Here is a 24,196-nt window from a genome sequence, read left to right on the forward strand (position 1 = left end):
TCTGGTCACCCCAGGCTCCCTGGTGAGAGCATCTCTGGGCCCTTGCTGACGCTAAGGATGCTTTTGGGAGGCAGCATCTCTCACCTCCGCTCCCGCCACTAACGGCCTCATCGCCGTCCCGCCCGCCGGTCCCCGGGGTGGCCCTCCGATGGGGGGCGCCCTACTCACAGCAGAGGTAACTCCGCCAGGGCATGGTGCCCGCCGCGGCCACCAGCACCGCAGGGCAGGGGCTGCGCTACAGGGGCCCGGGAGGCCCAACCTTCCCCTCCCGGTTGCCCCATCGCGGGGTGGAGACTGCTGGCCGCCGGGGGCCGCGCTGCTGATGACAGCGCCCCCTGGGGGCCACCAGGCGCGTCACAGAGGGAGACCTGCAGGTGGGCCTGCGCATCACCGCAGGGAGGGGGGTCCCTGTGCAAACTCTGGCACCCTGGAGGCTGATCCGCTGCAGCTCAGCCTCGCTGAGGGTTCCTGAGCCTCTCTCTCACCCGCACCACATTGGGCAGAGCGCTAACGGAGCAGGTGCCCAAGCCCTCTGCCCTCGGAACCACCAGTGCACATGAGCAGTGGACTGCAAAACCCGGCCTGCCATGAACCAAGCAGGCCTTCCTTCGCTGGGTCGTCAAGAGCTTTCCTTTCTGGAGGATCAGCACAAGAACTGCGACCTCGGGCACGTTCCCATGACAGTTACCATGTACAGTCACACATTAGGCCTGTGTTTAAAGGGTCCTGTGACCTGGCCACTGTCACATGGCAGGAGTGTGGCATCTGGTGGGCCAGAGGCTGGCAGAGGGGCAAAGCACAAATGTTACCATTTTAAAATAATTCCGTATTTTTTCAAAGTGCTAAACTTCTCATGTTTCATAAATCATTATACCTTTTTATTATTTGTAAACGCCACTTATGACAAGGAGAAGTATTTACACGTGTCAGCGCCCACACGTAGATGCGGAAATTGCTATCTGTTTAATGTGGCTAGCAATTTAAATTTCATTTCAGTGTAAAAAGCTCTGGGTTTTTTTTTTCATGGTTACTCTCATGCTAAAAAAAAAAAAAAAAAGGGGGGGGGGAAGGAAGGAAGTACAGGTATCCTACCCACCCACTCGCAGATTCTGAAGAGAATATGACAATCATTTAAAAAAATATGTATTTTATTGATTTTTTTTTTTACAGAGAGGAAGGGAGAGAGATAGTTAGAAATATTGAGAGAGAAACATTAATCAGTTGCCTCCTGCACACCTCCTAATGGAGATGTGCCCGAAACCCAGATACATGCCCTTGACCAGAATCGAACCTGGGACCTTTCAGTCCTTAGGCTGACACTCTATCCACTGAGCCAAACCGGTTAGGGCCTGGTGGTCTTTTTTGGCAGCCATCACGAAAAGACTGGACAAGCAGGTACGATGGGTACTCAATGGGGGTCAGAGGGAAGCAGGGCCGGGATATTTACTTGCTTACTAGTAGAAAGGGCAGGTAAAACCTGGTTATACAGGGGAGAGAAAAAAGGCAAAAGACTTTCACATCAACCTATGAGTGACAGATAGACATGGGTGCCATTCCCTGAGGAGGACAGACCCATGGCTAAGAATGCACAACCTGAAGTGAATCAGGGGAAAACAAGCATTAAGGGATGTAATGGAAATGCGAGAGAACTAAATGCTTTGAACATGTCGGTTTTTTAAAAGGCAACGGTTAAGAAAATGTTCCAGACGAAGGAAAGATGCTGAAGAATATAATACCCAACCCAAACATGGATGTGGGTCACAGGAAAGTGTTAAAAATGGCATCGTTAGAATAATGGGTAAGATTGGAATAAGGATGCTAGATTACTTAAAAGCGCTGTAATAATGTAAGTATATGACATTGATAACTGCACTGTGATTATGAAAGGGAGTATGTCTATTCCTACAAAACACACATGAAGAATTTGGGAGTAAAGGACCCAGATGGACATAACTCACCTCCAAAGATTCAGAAAATTGTATCTCGTGTTGGTTTGTGTTTGTGTTTTGTGTTCCAACATAGGGTCTCAATAATGAAGCACAAGAGATAATGTTAGCAATAGCTGCATCTGGATGTTCCCTAGACTGTGTTTATTCGTGCAACTTCATGTAAAATTGAAGTTATTTGTGTGTTTTAATATATTTTTATTGATTTCAGAGAGGAAAGGAAAGGGAGAGACAAACATCAATGATGAGAATCATTGATCAGCTGCCTCCTACACACCCCTACTGGAGATCGAGCAACCTGGGCAAGTGCCTTGACTGGGAGTCCAACTGTGACCTCCTAGTTCATGGGTCAACACTCAACCACTGAGCCACACCGGCCAGGCTGAAGTATTGTTTTTTAAAAATCACTCAGGAGAGTAAACAAGTGTAGATAATAAAAAGTTAGAAAAAAAAAAAACCAAAACAAAACTGAGTGGTGATTCACCCTACCTGATTTCAGGGGACACTAGATCTTTGCCTCACATTATCTATACTAATAAAAGTGTAATATGCTAATTAGACCAGATGTCCTTCCAGGCGACCTTCTGGATGAAGCCGGGGCTGGGAGGGAAGCCAGGGTCCCGGGAGTCAGAGGGAAGCTGGTGGAAGCTGGGGGAAGGGAGGCCTATTCTTACAGGAATTTCATGCATCGGGCCTCTAGTATAATATAAATGCTATCAGTGTAGCGAATCACAGAAAAACTACTCTCCCTTACCTTCCTGCCTCCTGCAAGAAGAGAGAGAATTCAAGTAGAGAAGAAGGTTAGGGCGCATGCGTTCTGGAGACAGACTGGTGCTTCCATTTCAGCGGCACCGCCGGTGAGCACAGGGCCCTGGGCTGAATGCCCTGACGTTTCTGCTCTCGTCCTCAGCTACAAGGTCACCGCCAGGACTTCCTGCAAAGGCTCCTGAGGAGGATGAGCCGCCAGCAGGCCATCTATACTAACAATGAAACCAACGCTAGAACATTGTTCCCCCCTTCTTCTTTATTGTTTCCTTCAGATCAGAATGATTTGTTTTGAATTATTTTTACCAATTCAAAAAAGAATTAATCTAAATTATAGGGCATTCTAACACTGAGAAAATGGGGATTACATCCACAGAGACACTGTTCAGAGATAATCACGATGAGTATTTGAATTTTCTTCTGATCAGTCACCCAGTAGTCTTAGCAGCTGATGTACAGGCTGCACCTTTATTTTTACGTCCCCCTATTGTTAATGCACGCTGGACCAGTTTTTCACTGCCACAGGCAACGCCTGGCCCAAAGCCCTGCATGTGTTCGAACAGAAGAGGGCAGCAGCGAGCAGCTTTCAGCTCTCCCAACAGGAAGCCACCCTTCCCAGGACCTCAGGACCAGAAGGCCCCACACGTATTTACCCTTCAGGGGTCCTTTCAAACTCTGAAAGCCGAATCCCATATTGCACCTATTTTTACCTCTTGGGCATCCAAGGAACATTTCAAGGGGGAAAAGACGGGGCACAGACACCCCTCTCGCCTCTCTTTGTAAAGATCTAGACCCTGTACTCCATTGTGGACGGAGTGCACATCAGATGCGGCCGAAGCCCTCTTTTCTGTGTTAACTTCCTTCCTCACTTTCCCGTCCCAAATGTGCACAAAGTCAGCACACATTGCCCATGTCTGGCTGAAGGCAGGGATCTCCAAGCAACCACCATCTTTCCCACCCATGACCCAGTCTGTGTTTGAGCAGAAACCGTTTGTAAGGTATTTTCCTGTGCTGTCTGCACATGGGTTCTGAATGAGTAAGAGATGATAGCTTGGTGAGCAAATGGAGTAAAACAAACAAACAAACAAACAAACAAAAAACAAACAAACAGCCTAAAAGATGCAGGTACATCCCTGGCCAGGTGGCTCAGTGGTTGGAGTCATCCTGTACATTGTTTGGAAGCAAGAAGTGATTTCCTTTTCTTTTTACCTCGTCTGAATTTTACCCTTCAACACAAACAGTGTGATGTAACAAGAAGTGGTTTTAAAAGTGGTGTGCCTACAAGGCGCTTTCATGCATTTAATTTTTTTTCTTTTCCTTTTTTTAAAATTATCTCCCTCCAGTAACGGTGAAGTGCCGTGTAGCCAGCGCGCTCCCTCCCCAGGCACAGCGGGGACTGCCCGCGGTGACATCTGGAACTGGTTAACTTTCCCCTACGAGTTGCAGCATCGCCCTGGACCGCTTCCAGGAATTCTCCGCATTCTAAATCCATCCCTTAGATCCACACACCCAGCGACCCTGGGGTCAGGGCTCCCTAACCACAAAACCTCCGAGGGGAGGCGATTAACTGGGATTAGGACTCAGATAAGCCAAGCCCACTGCAGGAGCGCGAGGGTCGCTCCCCCTGGCCTCACAGGAGGCTCCATGGACACATCCTGCCCAGGAAGAAGGGGCCCTGGACGAGGCGCTCAGCACCGACACTTCTGTGGGACAAGAGGGACTTGGTTTTCGGGACAAAAGGGGGGTTGTCCACCACTTGCAGCAGGGTGATTGTGAGGATAATGGCAAGGGCCACATGGCGGGCACTTGTAAGTGGTCGTTATTATTATTATTATTATTATTACTCTCTCAGTTGTGAGGGAAGCGAGTCTGTGTCCCCCACGTTGCTGGACAATGGCGTCTCCGTGCAGAGAAGAGCAGCCACGGGGACGGTTTTTATTTCACCCTGGAACATGGCTTGCACAGAGAAATGCGTCATAAATCATCTAGACCGTGCCTGAGGAGTCTTTCTCCAACCGTTTACTCTAGAGTTAGAGAACATCGCCCTAGTTCCTCACGGTGCTTCAGTTGGTCTCATTTTTTGTGAGTTCCCTAATTCAAAAAGGTTTTGCTGTGTTGTGTGTGTTTTTTTTCTGGCACACCATTGATAATGGGGGGAGGAGACAACACCTCTTTGATCATCATATCCAATCGCTTCTTTTCTAGATTTTAAGCTAGGCCATGGCTAGGGTGATGTGCGGGAAAGACCTCAAGAAAGGCCATAGTGTGTCATGTGAAGGATTTATCGTGTCATCATTCAAGTCCTGCCCGACCCCGTTCCAACGGGGTGTGTGTGGGGTCAGGGCGGGCGTCAGCTCCTTCAGCTCTTCCCTGCTTTTCAGAAATGAAAGCTCATTCCTCAGTAATCCTGCAAAGATGTCATCATCCTGTTCCCTTCCTGGTCGTTGTGAAACTTAAATGCTCCTTGCGTAACGCCGTGCTGAAGAGGACTGGAATAACTCACATTTAGGTGAGTAATCTGATATTTAATTAACCCTGAAGGCTCTAGTAATCTGATATTTAATCAACCCTGAACACTCTTCATTGCTTTTCAAGATTCTGACCAGCTCCATAAAGACAGCTGGCTATAAATCTTCCTCATCAGGAAAACGTACAGAAGGAGAAAACAAAACAAAACAAAAAAACACACAAATGGTTGAAATTCCCCTTGCGCACTGTGAAATGTTTATTTGCTGTTATAAATTGTGGAGTTAGGGTTTTCTGTGTCCTTTCTTATTACCAGAAAAAAAGGTACTAAATTTTGTCACATTCTCCATTGTAATAGAAGTAAAACTCAGAAAGGAGCCAGTTATAATACTTTAAAAATTAAGTTGCCTTAAAAATTACAGAGTCCCTCCAACCACTTCAGATCACAAGGGATGATCTAAATCAATTTTTAAGTCTCCTCAAGTTCCCTAAGTTTAACGCCTGGCTAGTGCTAACTAGGACTGCCTTCCTTTCCCATATGAAACTCTGCCCATGATAATCAAACAGGGAATACAATAAAGGCCAGGCTGGACATACAAAGAGCACCCAGAAAAGTTCTGATGGGTGGAGCCACAGCCCCAGCTGCGACCCACAAACCACACTCCCAGGCAGCCTCTCTCAGCCGGGGCATTTGAATATGTCACTCCCAGAAAAAGCAGTGATCTGGAGCAAATGGAGAGTCTTGTGTTCCTCATTTTTAAATTTCCTATAGTCTATGCAATGATCACTTCTAAGCACCATGCAAATGTGCATGCCAGGTAAAGGATAGGAAGTCTCTTTGAGTTAACTCGGGGAAGGAATTTGAAGGAAATCTCAAAGTAAACAAGCTAATCTATAGGAAGTGAGAGATGTTTTGTGTTTGGCTAAACTTTCACATCTACTTAAAATTCTTTAAGAGGACAAGGCTTTGCAGAAGCAATTGTATTGGGGGAAAGGGGAGTAAGTCCTAAAAATTCTTCTATAGAAGGAAAACATGTAGTTTTGGCCAGTGATGATCTCAAATATACACAGAAGAGCTTGTCTTGTAAACCTAAATGAGCAAATGGAGTTTCCTGTCCGCGGTGGGGGAAACAGGAGAGAGGAGGACACAGGCTGCCACGACATGATAAAAACCACGTTAAAGAAGCTGCAAGCCTGACGCATGTAGCTCGCTTGCCGGAGGTAGGTCCTGAATAATGCCAGCCCTCCTCAGCCAGCCTTCTAGAAAGCACGCTGCAGGAGCAGTCACTTGTACCATCCATCGCCTAAATGCTGCTATCTGCCAGCCCCCAATTTTACAGCGTCTATTTCTTTCTTTCTTTCTTTTTTTTTCTAAAGAAATATTTTATTGATTTTTTACAGAGAGGAAGGGAGAGAAATAGAGAGCTAGAAACATCGATGAGAGAGTCATCGATCAGTTGCCTCTTGCACACCCCCGACTGGGGATGTGCCCGCAACCAAGATACATGCCCTTGGGGAATCGAACCTGGGACCTTTCAGTCCAAGCCAAACCGGTTTTGGCTACAGCGTCTATTTCTTCACGGAAACCACCCCTTAGGCCAGTGCTAACATTTGGGTCCCCCAAATCTCCGGGGACCCTTCCTGGGGACATTCCAAATAAGCAGGTCAACATACAGATATTGCAATTTCTCAAAACCAGGAATCTAATATTTCCTAACACAGCAAGTGGATGAGGCTGTCACAACCTATTTTAAACTTCACCCCAATGAAGGGGATGAGGTCCCCCACAAAACACCCCCCAGGCCTCCCCTAGGCACGGCGGGAGGATTCCGGCCCTGGCCACAAGGACGCATTCGGTCGGTCTGGCTCTTGCTGAACCAGGGAGAACAGGCTTCCTATCCACGCACACAAGCCAGCGCCCGGAGGGAATGACACGCCCATCCGTCGGTAGGTCCCGCCGCGGACCTCCAGGGTCCCCCCCCCCCCCCTAACCCCAAATTAGGGCTAGAGGGGAGAAGGCATTTCCTCCACCTGCCGGCCGCTGCCCGCCTCACCTGAGATGGTGATGATCCCCAGCATGGTGACCAGCTCCTCCTGCCGCTGAGGGGCCAGGTAGTGCCCACACCCTGCAGGCTAGCTCTGATCGGCGAGAACGCAGGGCCACGCCACCCTCCCCAGGTGCCCCGAGCTGCAGCCGCACAAAGCGGCCGGGGTGCGGGCGGGTAGTTATAGGGGGCCGGCCCCTCCGGCCCGCCCTCCCGCCGCCGCCCGGGGCTGGCCCCGCCTCGCCGCCCGCCGGGGCCGGAGTCGGTGTCTCATTTGCGAGGAGCGCAGCCCGCCCCGCCGCTGGGCGGCCCGCGGTCCGCGAGCTCGGCACACACCCGGGGCGGGCGGAGAGGACCCCGAGTCAGCAGCATTTCGATCGAAACCATGACCTCACTCCTGGCACCCCAGCTGGTTCTGTATCCCCGCTCTTACTATCAATCACTGCTCTAGGGAAGGAGCCGCAGCGATGGGAAGCTCTGCGGCCGTTTTTAACGGCGTTCGGCACCCTCCCGTTTGCTCCAAAGCTGATGATGTGCAAACCATGGCTTCGTCTAGCACCTGTGTGTGTGCCGGGGGGGCCATCTGTTTGGCACACGCGGTGCACGGGTCTGAGGGCGGGTACCCGCTTCCTCGAACTCCTCAGAAGGGCTGTTACAGGGCAAACTCTGTGTCTGCAACACTGGATCAGGGCAGCTCGAAAAAGCCCAAGTCCGTGAGCATTCAGTCTGTCTGTTTTTAGTGTTTGTTTTTTTTTTAAATATATTTTATTGATTTTTTACAGAGGAAGGGAGAGAGATAGAGAGCTAGAAACGTCGATGAGAGAGAAACATCGACCAGCTGCCTCCTGCACACCCCCGACCAAGGTACATGCCCCTGACCGGAATCGAACCTAGGACCTTTCAGTCCGCAGACCGACGCTTTACCGCTGAGCCAAAACGGTTTTGGCCGGTCTGTTTGGTTTTAAGCTAAGACTTTTAGATCCAACGGCGCCACCTTCCAACCCACAGACAGCATCCCTCCTCTGACAGCCAGGCCCACAGGGTGAGAACCAGCCACAGCCCAGGCTGGACATTCAGAACCTTTTAGGCAGCCCTGCTTTTTTTTCTTCTTCTTCAATCCTCAATCAAGGGTATCTTTTGATTGGTTTTAGAGAGAAAAGGAACATCGATGTGAGAGAGAAACATTGGCCAATCACCTGCCTTATGCAGCCCGACCAGGGACTGAACCCTCAATCTCGGTATGTACTGTGACCAGGAATTGAACCAGAAACCTTTTGGTGAAAGGGACGGACACTCCAACCACACGGCCAACGCAGGCAGCCCTAAATTCTTACATTCCTATTTCACCGAAACTTCAGCTTTGTTCTATATAAAGACACAAGGTAACTGATAATTTTGACACACTCTTTTGTATGCCGATCTCTGGTTAGGACAGGCCCATTTAGCAAGGTGGGGTGTAACAGGGTGGTGTGGGTTTGTCAAGACAAAAAAAGCCAACTAGTACAGAGGTCTCAGCTCCTTCTGGCCACTAGGGGGCGCTACGCACCACATTCAGGCCTAAACGGAACACAGAAAAGCTTCCTTGGTAAATTATCAGTTACCTTGGCTATCTGACCTTGTTACAAAAATCAGCTTCATCTTCCAGACTTGATCTCCCTCTTCTCCCCCGGCCAATGCCCAGCCTGCCTGGCCCTAAATCCGGGTGGGGATGGGGAGCCACCTCCCAGCTTCCTAACCTTTCATCTTCCACAAAAGAGCCTTCACTTTGGTTCACAAATTCCTCCATTATAACGGGAGTCTGGCGAGTGAGAGAAGCTGCTGGTGCTAGTGGTGTCTGCAGTCAACACAGTAGCTCCACCTTCCCCACTCCCTGTGCCCCCAGCCCCAGCCCCAGCCCCAGCCCCAGCCCCATGGCTGTGCTGATCACAGAAAAGGCTGGCTCTGGAGGCTGTCTTTGTGACCATTTACTGAGTGGCCTGCAGCCTTTCCAACATGGGGATCAGCCCACTCACTGGGTCCCCAGTGGAGCCCACAGCCCTCCCAGACTTGTCCCAGGAGGCCCCGAGACCCCCAGGATCTGAGGTCTCAGCTCTCCAGTTCTCAGCTCCAGCTGCTGGGGACAGACAGCCCGGGGCTTTCTTTCACTTGGTGTCACCTGTGAAGCACACATGTCCCCCTCACGGGCGCACGCATCGATCGGGACCTTGCTTCGCGGCTGCACCCTCAGCTCCTTCCATCCCCAGTGTAATGTCTGACAACAGGACGAGCAGCAGCTGTTTCTCCGGGCTGGTGGGAAGATGCCTCGCTAGTTCCAAAGTGTAGGCCCAAAGCAACATGTAAAAAGCCAGAGGTATTGCTGCTCAGTTTCGTCACTTAAACTTTCGATTTATGTTGGTGATGCTGGCCAAGACACTAGCACAACCAATTTTGATATTCTTAAAGGGGCCGGTGGAAAGCCGTCCCATAGCAGACAGCTCTCCTCGGTTCTCCACCTCTCGTGTGATCAGCCACAGGTGTGTGGTCCAGCTGCCCCCCCCCCCCCGGCCCCCTCCCCGGCCCCCAGCCTCTAGGTGTCTGGATTCCAGAAGAAAAGTCGTCCAGCGGGCAATCTACTTTTATGGCCACTTCCATCCCCTGTTTTCTTGCTTTTGTTAAATCAGAACTTTTAGAGGATGACATCATCACCCAAAGCAAAGGTCATGGGACAATGTTTACCAACAAAACAGATGACAGAAAGAGTGTTTTCCCCTAAGACGTGGTTCTCAACCTTCCTAATGCCATGGCCCTTCAATACAGCTTCCTCATATTGTGGTGACCCCGAACCATAAAATTATTTTTGTTGTTACTTCATAACTGTAATATTGCTACTGTTATGAATCGTCATATAAATATCTGTGTTTCCCAATGGTCTCAGGCTCTACAGCAGTGGCTCTCCACCTGTGGGTCAGGCTAGCAGGGTCGCCTATGTGGGAGGTAACCTCCTCTCTCTCTCTCTCTCTCTCTCTCTCTCTCTCTCGTCTCCTTTCCTCTTTAAAAAGTAAAGAAAAAAGAAAAAGAAAAAAAGCTGCTGCCAACAGGAAAACTGTGAACGAGGAGATGAATGTACACATTGAATCTAAATGACACACAAATGGCACAGGCCGGGCAGGCGCTCCTGTGCTCAGCGTATTTTCATGTCTCTCTCCCCGTGCTATGAACTCAGACACACACCAGCTAATTGAATGTTATGGTCCAGTGGAGTTGGACATGTTGATAAAGACACGGGTATTGTGACTCAAAATCCTCAAGACAAACAATCAGAAGACTAGCTCCCCAGAGGGACAGTGGTGATGCAGCAGAAGAGCTAATGGGACTTGAAAGCACTGGCCACGACGATTTAAGGAAAGCAAAGGGAAGACAAACATAAATATGTAAGAACACAATCCCAATCACAGCAGCGGCATAAAATAAGTATCCTGTCTCCTTTTTAGCAAGTCCACCTATTTTACATCCTTTGATCTGGCAATTCTATGTCGATGAAGTATGCCAAGTGAGAGGTAGAGATTTATGTATGAGAATGTCTACTGTTCGGGATGTACAACATTTAAGAGCCTAAATGTCCCAATGGTAGGAAAGTGTATATCGAACACTCTTCAGTGGAATATTTGTGATTTATAAATCTATACCTCTTCAGGGCAGATGCAGGATAAAATGATATAGTCCATATAATCCTAATTTTGCTTTTTTAAATGCATATATACACACGAAGCTGAGATAGAGACTAGGAAAAAAAAACCAACCATAGTGAAATCATGGGAACTTTCTGTCTCAGAATTTCCCCACATTTTACAAATCTCCTAAGTGACCTTCTGTCACTCTTATGTGAGACCGAAGCACGCTGGACACCTGGCCCTGGAGGTCTGGGGGGCCCAGCACGCAGGACCCTGAACCTTAGAGCTGAACCTCCGATGTCTATCCAAAGTGCAAGGTGGCCTAAACCGTCATTTAAAAAAAAATATATATATATATATTTTATCGATTTTTCACAGAGAGGAAGAGAGAGGGATAGAGTTAGAAACATCGATGAGAATCATCGGTCAGCTGCCTCCTGCACACCCCTCCTTGGGGATGTGCCCGCAACCAAGGTACATGCCCTTGACCGGAATTGAACCTGGGACCTTTCAGTCCACAGGCCGATGCTCTATCCACTGAGCCAAACTGGTTCTGGCTAAAGCGTGATCTTAAACTCCCCAATCAGGCCATCAATGTCAGCAAGCTGCAATCAGATGGAAGTCAAAGTGCGACCTTACTAAAGTTATGCACTCAGGAAAAACCTGCTTCCCTACCAGGCTGGGTCAGCTCCGTGGTCAGGAGGGCGTGCTGCCGGAGTGGCCTGTGTCTGAGTGCCCTGCTCCTCTGAAGGTGGTCCGGAGGGCGCCGGGGTCTGAGAAGCTGGCTTCCCGGCCTGGTTCTCCGGAGAGCTGTGTGGCCAGGGCGAGTGTCCCTGGGCCTCCGCGGGCGGAGAGTAAACATACCACCCATGCTAACACTATTCTGAGGGGAAAATAGAGGTTAACGCCAGAGTATGTTCTAGAAGCAGCGTACACGTTAGCTATTAGGCTTATTTTATTTTATTTTTTTATTATTATTTTTTTAGGCTTATTTTAAATCATGCTTTTTAATTTATTTTTTATTTTTTAAAGGTGCATCCTTTTACTTAACCATTTCCCTGTTGTTTGGCTATTACAAGTAATATGGCAAAAAATCTTTGCATTTAAGATGGTCAGAAATGAGAATACAATGGTTAAAAAAAAAAAAAAGTCTTAAGGTTCTATACATATCAGAAATTTGCTTTCCTGGAAAAACTATCATTTACTCCCTGGGTGGAGGAAAATGTCAGTTTTAACACACTCTGGTGAGCATTGTAAAGCGTGCATTCTTAATGTCAGCAGCAGTTGCCTCCAGTAAAATGGGCTCCTAGGGAGGAGGCTAAAAAAAATTAACTATTATTTTTTAAATATATATTTTCATTAATTTCAGAGAGGAAGGGAGAGGGAGAGACAAAAACATCAATGATGAGAAAAACCTCATTGATCAGCTGCCTCCTGCAGGCCCCACACTGGGGATCAAGCCTGCAACACTGGCAGGTGACGAGGAATCGAACCATGACCCCCAGGTTCATAGGTTGACACTGGCTGTCTTTATTGCTGAAAGTAATACAAATGTCCCCTTTCCCCACCATTACTCCCTTCCGGCCCTTCCTCACCTCCCAAAGTTAATTCTTTACGTATGAAGCACAGATACAGATATATAACGTATAATAAATGGGTATCTATGCTATTAAAATTTGAAGGAAGAACAATTAGGAAAAAAATGTCTCAGAAGACTCATTAGGGGAGTGATTGTGAAAAGAAGGTTGAGAAGTACTACTTTGAATATAAGTAAGCCTCATTTTAAAGAAGCCTTTGAAAAAACTATATATATAAAAGCCTACGCGGTCGAACAACCGGTCCCTATGATGCACACTAACCAACAAGGGGCAGATGCTCAACACAGGAGCTGTCACCTGGTGGTCAGTGCACTACCACAGCCAACCTCCCTCGGTTCTTCTCCCTGGCCGGCAGGCCCCTATCAGTCCCCCAACCTCCAGTGGTCCCTCCTCCCCACTCCTACCAGCTGGCACTGATCACTGGCCAGAATGAGGGACCCCACCTGTGCACAAATTTGTGCACCAGGCCTCTAGTGTTGCAAGCATGTGCCTTTATCATCAATTTTTTCAGAAATGCATCCTAATAAGAGAAGCATCATCTTGTGCTAGAAGCAGTCAACCTGAGAGTCAGCTCACTTCTCCAAGAGAAACTATCTTTCATGTGCCTGAAGCCTTAACCAAAAGGAGTGGGGAGGAGGGGCAAGCTACTGGAAGAAATGGTGACTAGCGACCCAATCCCTCTGCCCCACAGCTCTCCACTTGACTTACAAAATGAGCCCCAAGCAAGCCACAGGTTGCTTGGGGCTCATATTGTAAGCCACATCTAGTAGTCGCATCAAAAAGAATAAAAAACACTTGTGGTTAATTTTAATATATTTGATTTTCTCCCAATGTATCCATAATATTATGTCAACATGTACGCAATGTGGAAAATGATTAATTTTACATTCTGTTTTGTACTAAGTCTTCAAATCCCAAGGTGAGCACATCTCTGACGTGATTAGGCACAGCCATGTATGGCCAGAGCACACACTGGACCTACACACAAAACTGAACATCCCTCCTCTCTCTGTCATTCTTACCCAATGGCAGTTTAATCTCTCTGACTCTTCGGAAGAAACAACCCAATTACAGAATTACCCAAACTTCTGCAGTGCCCAATTCAGAGCTGGTCCCTTTGTTTTCTCAGGAGCATAAACCCAAATCCTATAATAAACACTCCCACCTTCCCTCCCACTCACTGAGATGCCCAGACAGGAGTTCTCCCTTGGTGCAGCCACTACAAAAAGGTCACAGGGTTGAAGAACAGATGAGTTCTTAAGGAGCAAGGAATTAAAATTCCTATTCACAGATTTAATGGGTACAGCTGTCTTTTGCATTGCCTCTTAATTTGAGTTAGCATGTTCAAATCTATTATTTTTTCCCACCAACTTTTAAAGAGACCTTGCATAGAAACAAACTTTTAAAGAAATCCTCAGAGACATAAAAGATACTGGAGCCAAGAAAAAAATAGGATACTTAAAAAAAAAAAAAAAAGAAAGAAAGGAAGAAATTAAAAATATAGTAGCAAAGACAAACCATATATATTGTATAAGCAAAATGAAATCTAGTCTTGAGGACATTCTCCCAAAACACAGAGCCAACCACAAAGAGATAAAAGGTAGAAAAAAGGTTTCAATTAGGCCCGGTCTAGAAAGTCTAAAATCTGGCTAATGGTAGTTCCGAAAGGAGAACAGAGAGAGGAGAAGAAGAAAATCACTTCCCTGGAGTGAAGCGCCCGTATTTGGGGATTGAAGTGGTCATGAGCACCAGCAGACTGACTAATGGATGCACCCGGCGCCTGTCATTAGAGGATCTTCGGGAGACTGAGGACAGAGGGTGGGCGGGACCTGAGTGCTGCCCCAGGGATGAGGACGCAGAAAAGCACCCGATTCCAACAGCAATGCCCTGACCAAGACGACACTGACGGACTCCCGTGCTCCAACACCGAAGGCAAACCAACTCAACTGGGAATGTTCGGGGCCAAGACGTGACAAGCACGAGGAAAGAGTTGCATTTTTGTAAAACCTTCACTGGCTGGGTCTGGACAGTGAGCCACAGAGCCTGCGGTTCATCTCGGGGGCTGCGCGGGAGGCCGGCTGAGGAGCCAGTCTGGCTCTGTGCCTCGGCCACTCCATTTCCAAGGAACAAGTGCTTAGAAAGTGGGACTTCTCCTCTCTCTTCTAGCTACTGGGTCAGGTGAGGGTCAGGTAAGGCTCTGAGCTTATGATCACGGAGAGGGTGAGAGGTATTTCCGCAGCAGAAATGCATATCAACATGCACCAATACTTCCTTCATGCCTTTTGGCTTTGGCTCATTTACCAGCATCCTTGGCAAGAGATCTCCCTTTCTCTCTCTCTCTCTCTCTCTCTCTCTCTCTCTCTCTCTCTCTCTCTGTCTTTTTTTTTTTTTTTTTTTTAAAGATATGTTTTATTAGTTTTTTACAGAGAGGAAGGGAGAGGGACAGTTAGAAACACTGATGAGAAACATCGACCAGCTGCCTCTTGCACACCCCCACTAGGGATGTGCCCACAGCCAAGGTACATGCCCTTGACCGGACCCTTGAGTCCGCAGGCCAATGCTCTATCCACTGAGCCAAACCAGTTATGGTGGTAAGAGACCTCTTTTAGATATTCTCCATCCATGTACGCCCTTCCTCTGGCCAATTCCTTCGGCACGTCATAACACTTGGTGTGAAGCAAACCGAGTTGTTCTCGCTGCTTACAGAGTTGGAGAGACTGTTCTTAAGGAGCAGGAATGTTGACACTGAAACCCAGCTATGCTTGGCAAGCTTCCATCACACACACTCGTATTTGAAATATATATATAAGGCATGGCACTGATCTTTTAATGTGGGACAGCTTGTTTTCTCTGGAGATGTTTTGCCTAGGGGAGAAGAGATGAAAGGGAAGACAAGATAAATGTGTTCCAATATTTAGAGGGCTGCTGTGCGGGGAAGGGAGGGGATCTGTTCCAGGCCATTCCAGGGGCAGTGGAGCACTGGCTTCTTTTTTATTTTATTTTATTTTATTTAAAAAAATATATTTACTGGCTTTTTTTTTTTTTTTTTTATAGAGAAATGCCCCCGACCTTCCAGTGTGTAAGCGGAACGGCCTCCGACTGACCTGGGGCAGGAGCCTGGATAGACAGCCGCACGTCCCCTTCCACTGAGGCTTTCTGGCCCTAAACTTCACGTTTCACGGGTCCCTCAGGAAGGCAGGTGTTCTGGGCTGCGCTGTGTCCCCTCCAAAAAGAGACACCTCCCAAAAACTAAACGTGATGACACCTTGATCTTGGACTTCGAAGCCTCCAGACTGAGAGAAAGTAAATTTCTGGCCCAGGCCTGTACGGCTCATTTGGTTGGGCGTTACCCAGTGCACAGAGAGGTCGCTGGTTCAATTCCCGGTCAGGGCTCGTGCCAAATTTCAGGCTCAGTCTCTGGTAGGGTGTGTGCCAGAGGCAGCCAATCCATGTTTCCCTCTCACATCACTGTTTCTGTCCCCCTCCTCTCCTCCCTTCCGCTTTCTAAAAATCAATAAAGATATTTAAAAAAAAAATTTTAAAGAATAAATAATAGATACATAAATAAATTTCTGTGGTTTACACTACCCATTCTGTGGCATTTCATCATGGCAGCCCCAGCAAAGGAACACAGCAGGATAGCTGCCTTGTGTGTGGTGTCGGCCTACATACTGCGAGCCCACAGAAAGACACATTCCAGCAACCAGTTCGTCCACTAAGGAAATCCAGCACATCCACTTCTCACCAAAGGAAGTAACACATGCGCTGGTAACACTGGGGGTATGGGTGGACATGGGCAGGGTACTGGCACTTTCACTACACAAGTAGTTGGGGAAAATTCTAAGTATGCTCCTCAGGAATAGTACTCCTCTGGTAGCCCTAACCAGTTTGGCTCAGTGGATAGAGCGTTGGCCTGCAGACTCAAGGGTCCCAGGTTTGATTCTAGTCAAGGGCATGTACCTTGGTTGCAGGCACATCCCCAGTAGGGAGTGTGCAGGAGGCAGCTGGTCGATGTTTCTCTCTCATCGATGTTTCTAACACACTCTCTCTCTCCTTTCCTCTCTGTAAAGAAATCAATAAAATATACTTTTTTAAAAATATCTTACTCCTTCTACCTCCCTTCTCCCCCATTTTTTTAAGCTAGAAGGAAAAATTAAGGCTCATTGCACTGTCAGACTTGGATGCAGTTCAGAGGGAAAAAGTCTTCTCCATACAGCTAGGCTGTTAATAACAAAACAAACAAACAGAATCTGTGTTTCTTTAAAGATGAAAGCACTAGACTATTACACCCCAAATTTGTCACAATGACCTAAGTAATTTCAGAGAGGCGTGCTAAGAACACCGCTACAGAGCGGGGCCTGGATTAAAACTGATCCCAGAAACTGCACAGCTTTCGTGCTTTTGTCAAGTTGAAGGCCTATTTGGTGAGTGTTCGCCCTCGTTTTCAAAACAGGATACAGCTTGAGAAACAATGCAATAATATTGTACTCAAAATACCAGAGTGGGGAAAACAAAAACCCCTCTCTCTGTCTACTGAGCGCTTACGTTCAGCAGCATGTGGAGACTAAGAGTCCTCATTTCATCACGAGCAGGTCAGGGTCCGATTTCACGTTCCCAGCAACACCTGGGCAACCCCTAGCAAGCACCTGAGAGAGCCCAGCGCGGGGACCGAAAAGCATCCAGCTGTGTCAGAGCTGATGCCACCAAGAAGCCATGGATGACTCTACAGAGCTGCGTGTTAAAAAACGCAGGAAATAAATGGATACGGCCGAAACCAGCTTGGCTCAGTGGATAGAGCGTCGGTCTTCGGACTGAAAGGTCCCAGGTTCGATTCTGGTCAAGGGCATGTACTTTGGTTGCGGGCACATCCCCGGTAGTGTGTGTGTAAGAGGCAGCTGATCGATGATTCTTTCTCATCGATGTTTCTAGCTCTCTATCCCTTTCCCTTCCTCTCTGTAAAAAGTCAATAAAATATATTTTTAAAAAATAAATAAATGGATATAAAGCGAAAAACAGGCCCTCCACTCTGATAGAAGTAACTATATAATATTGTTAACGCTAACTTCAAACGGTGTCTTCATGCACTCCAATATTTGCTGAAGCACCTACTATGTGTCAGACACTGTTCTAGGCTCAGGGGATTCAGGATGGAACCATCTAGAAGCCCCCTCAGTCCCAGCGGAGGTGGGGGTAAGACACAGGCGTGCGGGGTGCCAGATGTTGACAAGTGATGCGGAGAGAAATGACGAGGAATGTGGGCAACAGGCCTGTCTGCATGGAAACACCACCACGGTGCCAATAATGTCACCGATGGAAACCGAAAAGGGTTTGAATCAGAAAAACATTTCTTCCCAGTAGAGAAACAGCCTCTCAGAGAGAAAAACAAGTATCTGGGGGGAGGCGGGCCATCTTCGAACAGAGACCTGGAGCAGCCCTCCGGGTACTCACTACCCAGAACGTCCCTAAATGATCAAAAGCAAAGGAAAACTGCTTGTCATTCCAGAATGGATTTTCTGAGGTAACGAGATCCGCAGGGAGGGCTGATGGCGTGGCAGTGACCCTGTGGCCTGTCCATGTCCCACAAGCACGGCTCCGGAGCCGGCTGGTTCTAACAGCAAATGCATCAAAGCCAAGGCGGTGCTGAGAAGCACCACGTGAGAAATGAAATTCTCCAGCTTTCAAGTTAAGCTTCTAGGTAGCTGACCAGTAGCTCCTTCGTGCCCGTGTCTGTGGGAAATATTCAGGCACAGAGAAGTAGGATCCTGTGACAGGTAAGAAGCCCACCCTCAGGAAAGCTTCTGCATTAAGCAACAACATTCTGGGGGTTTTTTGGTCTTTATTTTTCTTTCTTTTTTTTAAAATATATATTTTGTTGACTTTTTACAGAGAGAAAGGGAGAGGGATAGAGAGCTAAAAACATCAATGAAAGAGAAACACCGACCAGCTGCCTCCTGCACATCCCCTATCGGGGATGTGCCCGCAACCAATGTACATGCCCTTGACCGGAATCGAACCCGGGACCCTTCAGTCTGCAGACCGATGCTCTATCCACTGAGCCAAACCGGTTTTGGCTCTTTTTCTTTTTTTAAAATTATATTTTTACTTATTTCAGAGAGGAAGGGAGGAGAGATAGACACATCAGTGATGAGAGGATCACTGATCAACTGCCTCTGGCACACCTCCTATTAGGGATCAAGCCCACAATCAGGCATGCGCTCTGACCAGGAATCGAACTGTGACCTCCTGATTCATACTCAACCATTGAGCCACACTGGCCAGGCTGGTCTTTATTTTTCTTAGGGTGAGTATTGCCCCTGGGGTCAGAGCAGCTATACAATAGTGGTCCCCATGCCCGAGCAACCTGGTCACCATCCTCTGAAGAGGGCAGCACAGCCTGTTCTCTGGTTAGCGGGCAGATACTCTGAAAGCAGCGGCCCCCAGGGGCCAACGCTAGCGCCCAGCATCCAACTGCTGGCGCCAATGTCCTCCCTCTGGCTGTGCAAACAGTGTGAGCAAAGCACGTGTGAGAAAAATGTCAACGCCAAAAGGTCACACAAACACATGTGACCTGTGAAAGGTGGAGAGGAAACATGGCTCTCACATGATTTATGATGTTGGCTGTGTCTACTCTGCAGAAAATAAATAAATAGATAAATAAATAAATAAATAAATAATGCCTTGTCAACAATAAATTCAAACGTATTAAAACCCGAGACAATGGCTTGCTTGCTGGTATACAGCAATGAGTTCTCTAAGTCCTTTAACAACCAAATATGTTATTGCCAGAACCACCCCTCCAGGATCTCAAGGCCCAGGGGCTGCATGCATGCGACATCTCACGGTTTAGGCAAAGAGAGGCGCCCAGTGGGAAACGCACACGACGACACACCTGTGCCCCTGCAGCGGGCTCTCTCCGGAGTGAGAGATGCTGGCTCTTAAAGCAACAGGTTCACATTAGACACCAGACAAGTAATTGGGACGAGGCAGCAGTGAGAACACAAAACAAAAAACGCGATGTTCCAGCTGAGGAGTCTAAGGAGGAGGAAGCGTGACTTCACTTCCTGAGCCCAGGAACTGGTCTATAACTTCCTCACCTGGGTGTAGGGCCTACCCCAATGGTCAGATCAACATTTCCTTTGGTAACCAATCCATTGCTTATCTTGTCAACACTACTGGTCCCCGGGGAGGATGACGGTATCTACTCATCCCGCCCAGACCCGTGTTTATTCCTCTCCTGGGCTCACGGCAGGTGTGGTTTGCCCTCCAACCCCCCGTGGTTCTGCTCGGAGCCTGGAAGGGTGACTTACTCTCTGGGACAATGACTTCCGCCTCCTGGCCGTTCAGGGCCCCCTCCTGGGCAGTGAGCTCTTCTTGTTCAGCTAAGCCGTTGAGGGTGGACAGCTGACCATTCTTCTGGAGGAGCTACGGGAAGACAAAACGTAATTTCAGTCTTCACAGCCAACTTAGGAATCCGGGAACTTCAAGAAAGAGACATCATTTCGAGGAGAAATACAGAAAAAGAGGAGGGTGGGTGACAGTGAAGATTTAAGCCCTTTTTATTCATCTGAATGATCCAGCTTCCCTACAAAAGCAGTTAAGTGTACACACAATTCATTCATTCATTCATTCATTCACTCATTCATTCATATGAACCCTTCTATGATTTACACACCCACCATTCCAGGCTTATTTGAAATATAACAAACAATAAATACGTCAGGTGTGGTCCCCACCATTTTGAGCTTATAAATTACCATGGAAGGCAGAACTAAAAAAAAAAAAGTCTTTTACTTTAATGTTTCCTTGTGATTGGAAGTTATGCATATTTGACTAGAACAAGCATAGGTGACAATGTGTCCTTCTCAAGGGAGAGGGCAGACAGTTAAAAAAAAATAATGACTAACTCACAGCTCTGGAACCTGTCATAGAGGAGGAACAGAACAAAGGACAGTAACTGAGGGCCCTGTCCGAGGCTGGGTGTTGGAAGGCCTCTCAGAGGAAGCAGAGTAAAACTGAGGTCCAAGCTCCCGGGCAAGGAGAGGCTGAGAGGCGGGAGTGGGAGCAGAGAAGGGGGCAAGTTGAAAGACTCCATGATTCCAAGGCCAGTCTATGCAGAGTGAACAAAAAAGAGGTATGTAACCGTTTTTATGAGTTATTGTTTTCCATAAAAATATTACTGAAACGGTCATTTGCAATCTTCCCTATTGAATGGCTTGTGCAATTGAGGTCATCAATTGCAAAAACAATGGACATACAGACATGCCCTCAGGCCATTTTTTTTTTTTTTTTAAATCCTGAAACTATAGGTAAAAAAATGTGAAGCCAAATAAAAATAGCACAGTAAACCATAGCCGGTTTGGCTCAGTGGCTAGAATGTCGGCCTGCAGACTGAAGGATCCCGGGTTTTGGGCTCAGTCCCCAGTAGGGGGCGGGCCAATCAGTGATTCTCCTCATTAAAGTTTCTATCTCTCACCCTTCCTCTTTGAAAGCAATAAAAATATATTTTAAAAATAAAAAATAACAAAAATAGCACAATAACCTATAGGAACCTCAAGATTTCAACAATGCTTTATAGTTCATGTGCTTTTCCCATTTGTCTTAAAGCCAGCGTAGCAGGTGCCAGGGCTTCCATCTCACAGGTGAGGAGGCCTGATGGCAGGCTGGCCGGACAAGCTCAGAAACGGAGGTGGCCGTGGCCTGGAGGCCAGGCCTCACCCTTGACCGCGTCCAGGGTTTCCCTACAACACGATGCCCTGTTGCAGGCCCTGTTGCCACACACAGTGATAAAACACCTCCAAGGGCACTCCGCAGCACCCAGACCTGGACCCCAAAGAAATCCCAAAGCTTAGCACTCCATTCAGCATCGCTCCACACTGCTGACAGGCCAGGGAGCAGGCTGGCCAAACCAGTGACTCCCACCACAGCCTTAAAGGGACAGCGGGCTCAAGACAGTCCATCTGGAAGGCTTGAACTGTGCTGCATTCACTTCACCTGGCTGTTCCCTGCTCCCGGAGAAGCTGCCTTCCATGCCCGGGCGCCTCCTGACCCTGTGCCACTGACTTCCCTGCGCGCACGGCCCATGGAGCAGCTGGCTTCCGCAGGCCATGCTGAGCCCACTATTAGTCAGAACACTAAGGTTACACTTCCACTTAAGTCCCTCTCTTACCAAAATATGAAAGATGGGACTTTTAAATGAAACCCAATGACAAAGGCCAAGGTGGGGGAGGGAGGTCTCCACAACGCCCACCAACAAAAAGGTCCATGATGACGAGTATTTTAGCTCAATCCCACCAGTGATGTGCACATGTGAGGCTTACATTTGGTTAACAACATGAAGAAGAGCCACCCCACTGGCTTTGTGCTCCAAAAGGGTAGACGCCTCCTTTGAGCAAATCAAAACCCTCAATGTTTTCAAGCTTATATCCTTGGCTAAAAACTAAGCAAGGAACATATTATCTTAGGCTACAAGGTAACCCCACGGATCCTGGACCTAAAAAAATGCTGATATATACGCCATAGCATGGCAAACTCAACAGGGAGCCGGAGAAAGCTGTAATAACACATTCATTTCAATGCAGTAAATGTTGGTCAACTGAGCGCCTGGTTTAGGAACCAGAACACTGAAGTTGTATAGAGTTTAGAGTTCTACAGAGCTTCTATAATTCTTGAAAGATTTCTCATAATGCTTTGTGAATTATCAAATCCAAACTACCTTTAGCAGGAGTCAAATTTAGTATGTTTTAACGTGAAGGATCTTATACAACACAGGCACAAACCTTCATCCACGTTTAGAAATGTTATATGTACATTTGGGTGAATGGGTGAAAAGGGTGAAGGAATTAAGAAGTACAAATTGGTTGTAACAGAATAGACACGGGAATGTGAAATACAGCACAGGGAATATACTATAGTCAGTAATCCTATGAAATAAAAGGCTAATATGCAAATTGACCAAATGGTGAAATGGTCGCTATGACAAGCACTGACCACCAGGGGCAGACGCTCAATGCAGGAGCTGCCCCTGCTGGTCAGTGTGCTCCCACAGGGGGAGCACTGCTCAGCCAGAAGCTGGGCCCACTGCTGGCAAGCACAGCAGTGGTGGCAGGAGCCTCTCCCACCTCTGTGGCAGCACTGACTGAGGAGCAGCGAGCCCACCTGCAAGGAGCAGTGAGCAGACGGGCAGTAAGGAGCAAGAGGTCCCGGACTGCCAGAGGGCGAAAGCCAGGCTGAGGGACACCCCCCTTGCCCGACCGAGTACACGACTTTTGTGACCAGGTCTCTAGTATTCTAACAACTAATTATGGTGCCAGGTGGGTGTGAGATTTATCAGGATGATCACTTAGTAAGTTCCATAATGTCTAATCATGTGGGGAGGGATACACCTGAAACCAAAATAATAACATATATATCAACTGTAATTGAAAATAAAAAAATGATTTAAAAAAAGAAATGTTATATGTATATGATGGATTATATTAGACGATGTAAATAAAGTGAGTCTTAAAAACTGAGATCACCCGCCAGCCGACTTTATCCGTGAAATGTGGTAGATAAATGTTAGATCAGTCATTCCCAGCGGCCACAGGCACCTGTCTCTACTTCAGGAAGGCACCTGATGAACTGACTTTGGTGACAGGCAATTTATGTCGGTGACATTGTTAAAACTGAGTTTAGAGCCTGTTATAGTATATTCATAGCCTGGATCCAGCAAGTGCACCCACGCTGTGACCCCTGGAAATGTCTCAGGGAGCATTCCGAGTCCATGACACACATTGCCCCACACAGAAATGGGGCTCCGTTCCTCACCACACTCAGATATTTCCGCGCTCTGTGCTCCACTAAGAGCTGCTTTTTACAAGACCTCCTGTGTTCTTGAGGATGGGTCATTACCTTTCCCTCCCATCCCAAACCATCTAAATAATTCAGACTGTTGCTAAGGGTTCAGGTGCCATCAGTACATTAAGGTCACCCCAAATCATAAGAAACCCATCCCATGCTCCTTAACTTTTAACTCCTTTCGGTCTATATATGCATATGGGCATTCATTTTTTTTTTAAAAAAAGGAGGATACATGCTTTTTATAACATAATTGTTTCAGATATTATGGATGTATTTCTTTATCAATAATCAATAAATACATCCTCAGTCATTCTTTTAAAAGTTATGTCTTTTGAGATGGGCACCAGGCTTGAGAGGCACGCTCCTTGCATTTAAACACAGTAAGCGCCAGAGAACCTATTTTCCCACTGGCGTTGTGCTCCAAAAAGGGTAAACGCCTCCTTTGAGCAAATCAAAACCCTCAGTGTTTTCAAGTTTATAACCCCTGAGCAGGTCAGCCAGAGTTCATTCCCGTAAAGTATTACCATATTACAACTAAACAAACGCTGGAAAAAAGATCACCGATGCTCCCAGCAGCAGTATTTTCCTCTCGTTCCCGTAAGAACAACGGACAATCTCCAAAATGGTAGCCAAGGCAGTGCAGAAGATGACCAGGTCTAGCTCCCCTTCCTTCTCCCCAGGACTAAGCCGCGGGAGTACCAGGCTCTTTCATGAATGGACAAAACAGGTGCGCTCTGGGCAGCTGTCAGGATGCTGGGAAGAGGAGGTGGGGCTGCTAAGGTCATGTGCTCACCACCCAAGTGATGCGCTCACTGGATGAACCTGGGTGGGAGGGGCCCCGGGTCCCACACCCGGGTGGTAGACGGGGCTGTGAGCCTGCAATGCAC

The 24,196-nt window shown here is 47.6% G+C and overlaps 1 protein-coding gene across 2 annotated transcripts in view; it reads right to left on the reverse strand.

Moving 5' to 3' along the window:
- Positions 1-24,196, reverse strand: part of AKAP12 (A-kinase anchoring protein 12) — a 72,306-nt gene that overhangs the window by 12,378 nt on the left and 35,732 nt on the right. Inside the window, exon 2 of one of the 2 annotated variants that reach the window (XM_045572583.1) lies at positions 19,778-19,892. In XM_045572583.1, the coding sequence (XP_045428539.1) occupies positions 19,778-19,892 (115 nt within the window). Of the gene's footprint in view, positions 1-7,231; positions 7,389-19,777; positions 19,893-24,196 lie in introns of those variants that run through there. The other variant, XM_045572584.1, reaches the window with a different exon arrangement.

The sequence above is a fragment of the Pipistrellus kuhlii genome, unplaced genomic scaffold (assembly GCF_014108245.1).
Source record: "Pipistrellus kuhlii isolate mPipKuh1 unplaced genomic scaffold, mPipKuh1.p scaffold_m20_p_5, whole genome shotgun sequence".
Classification (NCBI taxonomy): Eukaryota; Metazoa; Chordata; class Mammalia; order Chiroptera; family Vespertilionidae; genus Pipistrellus; species Pipistrellus kuhlii.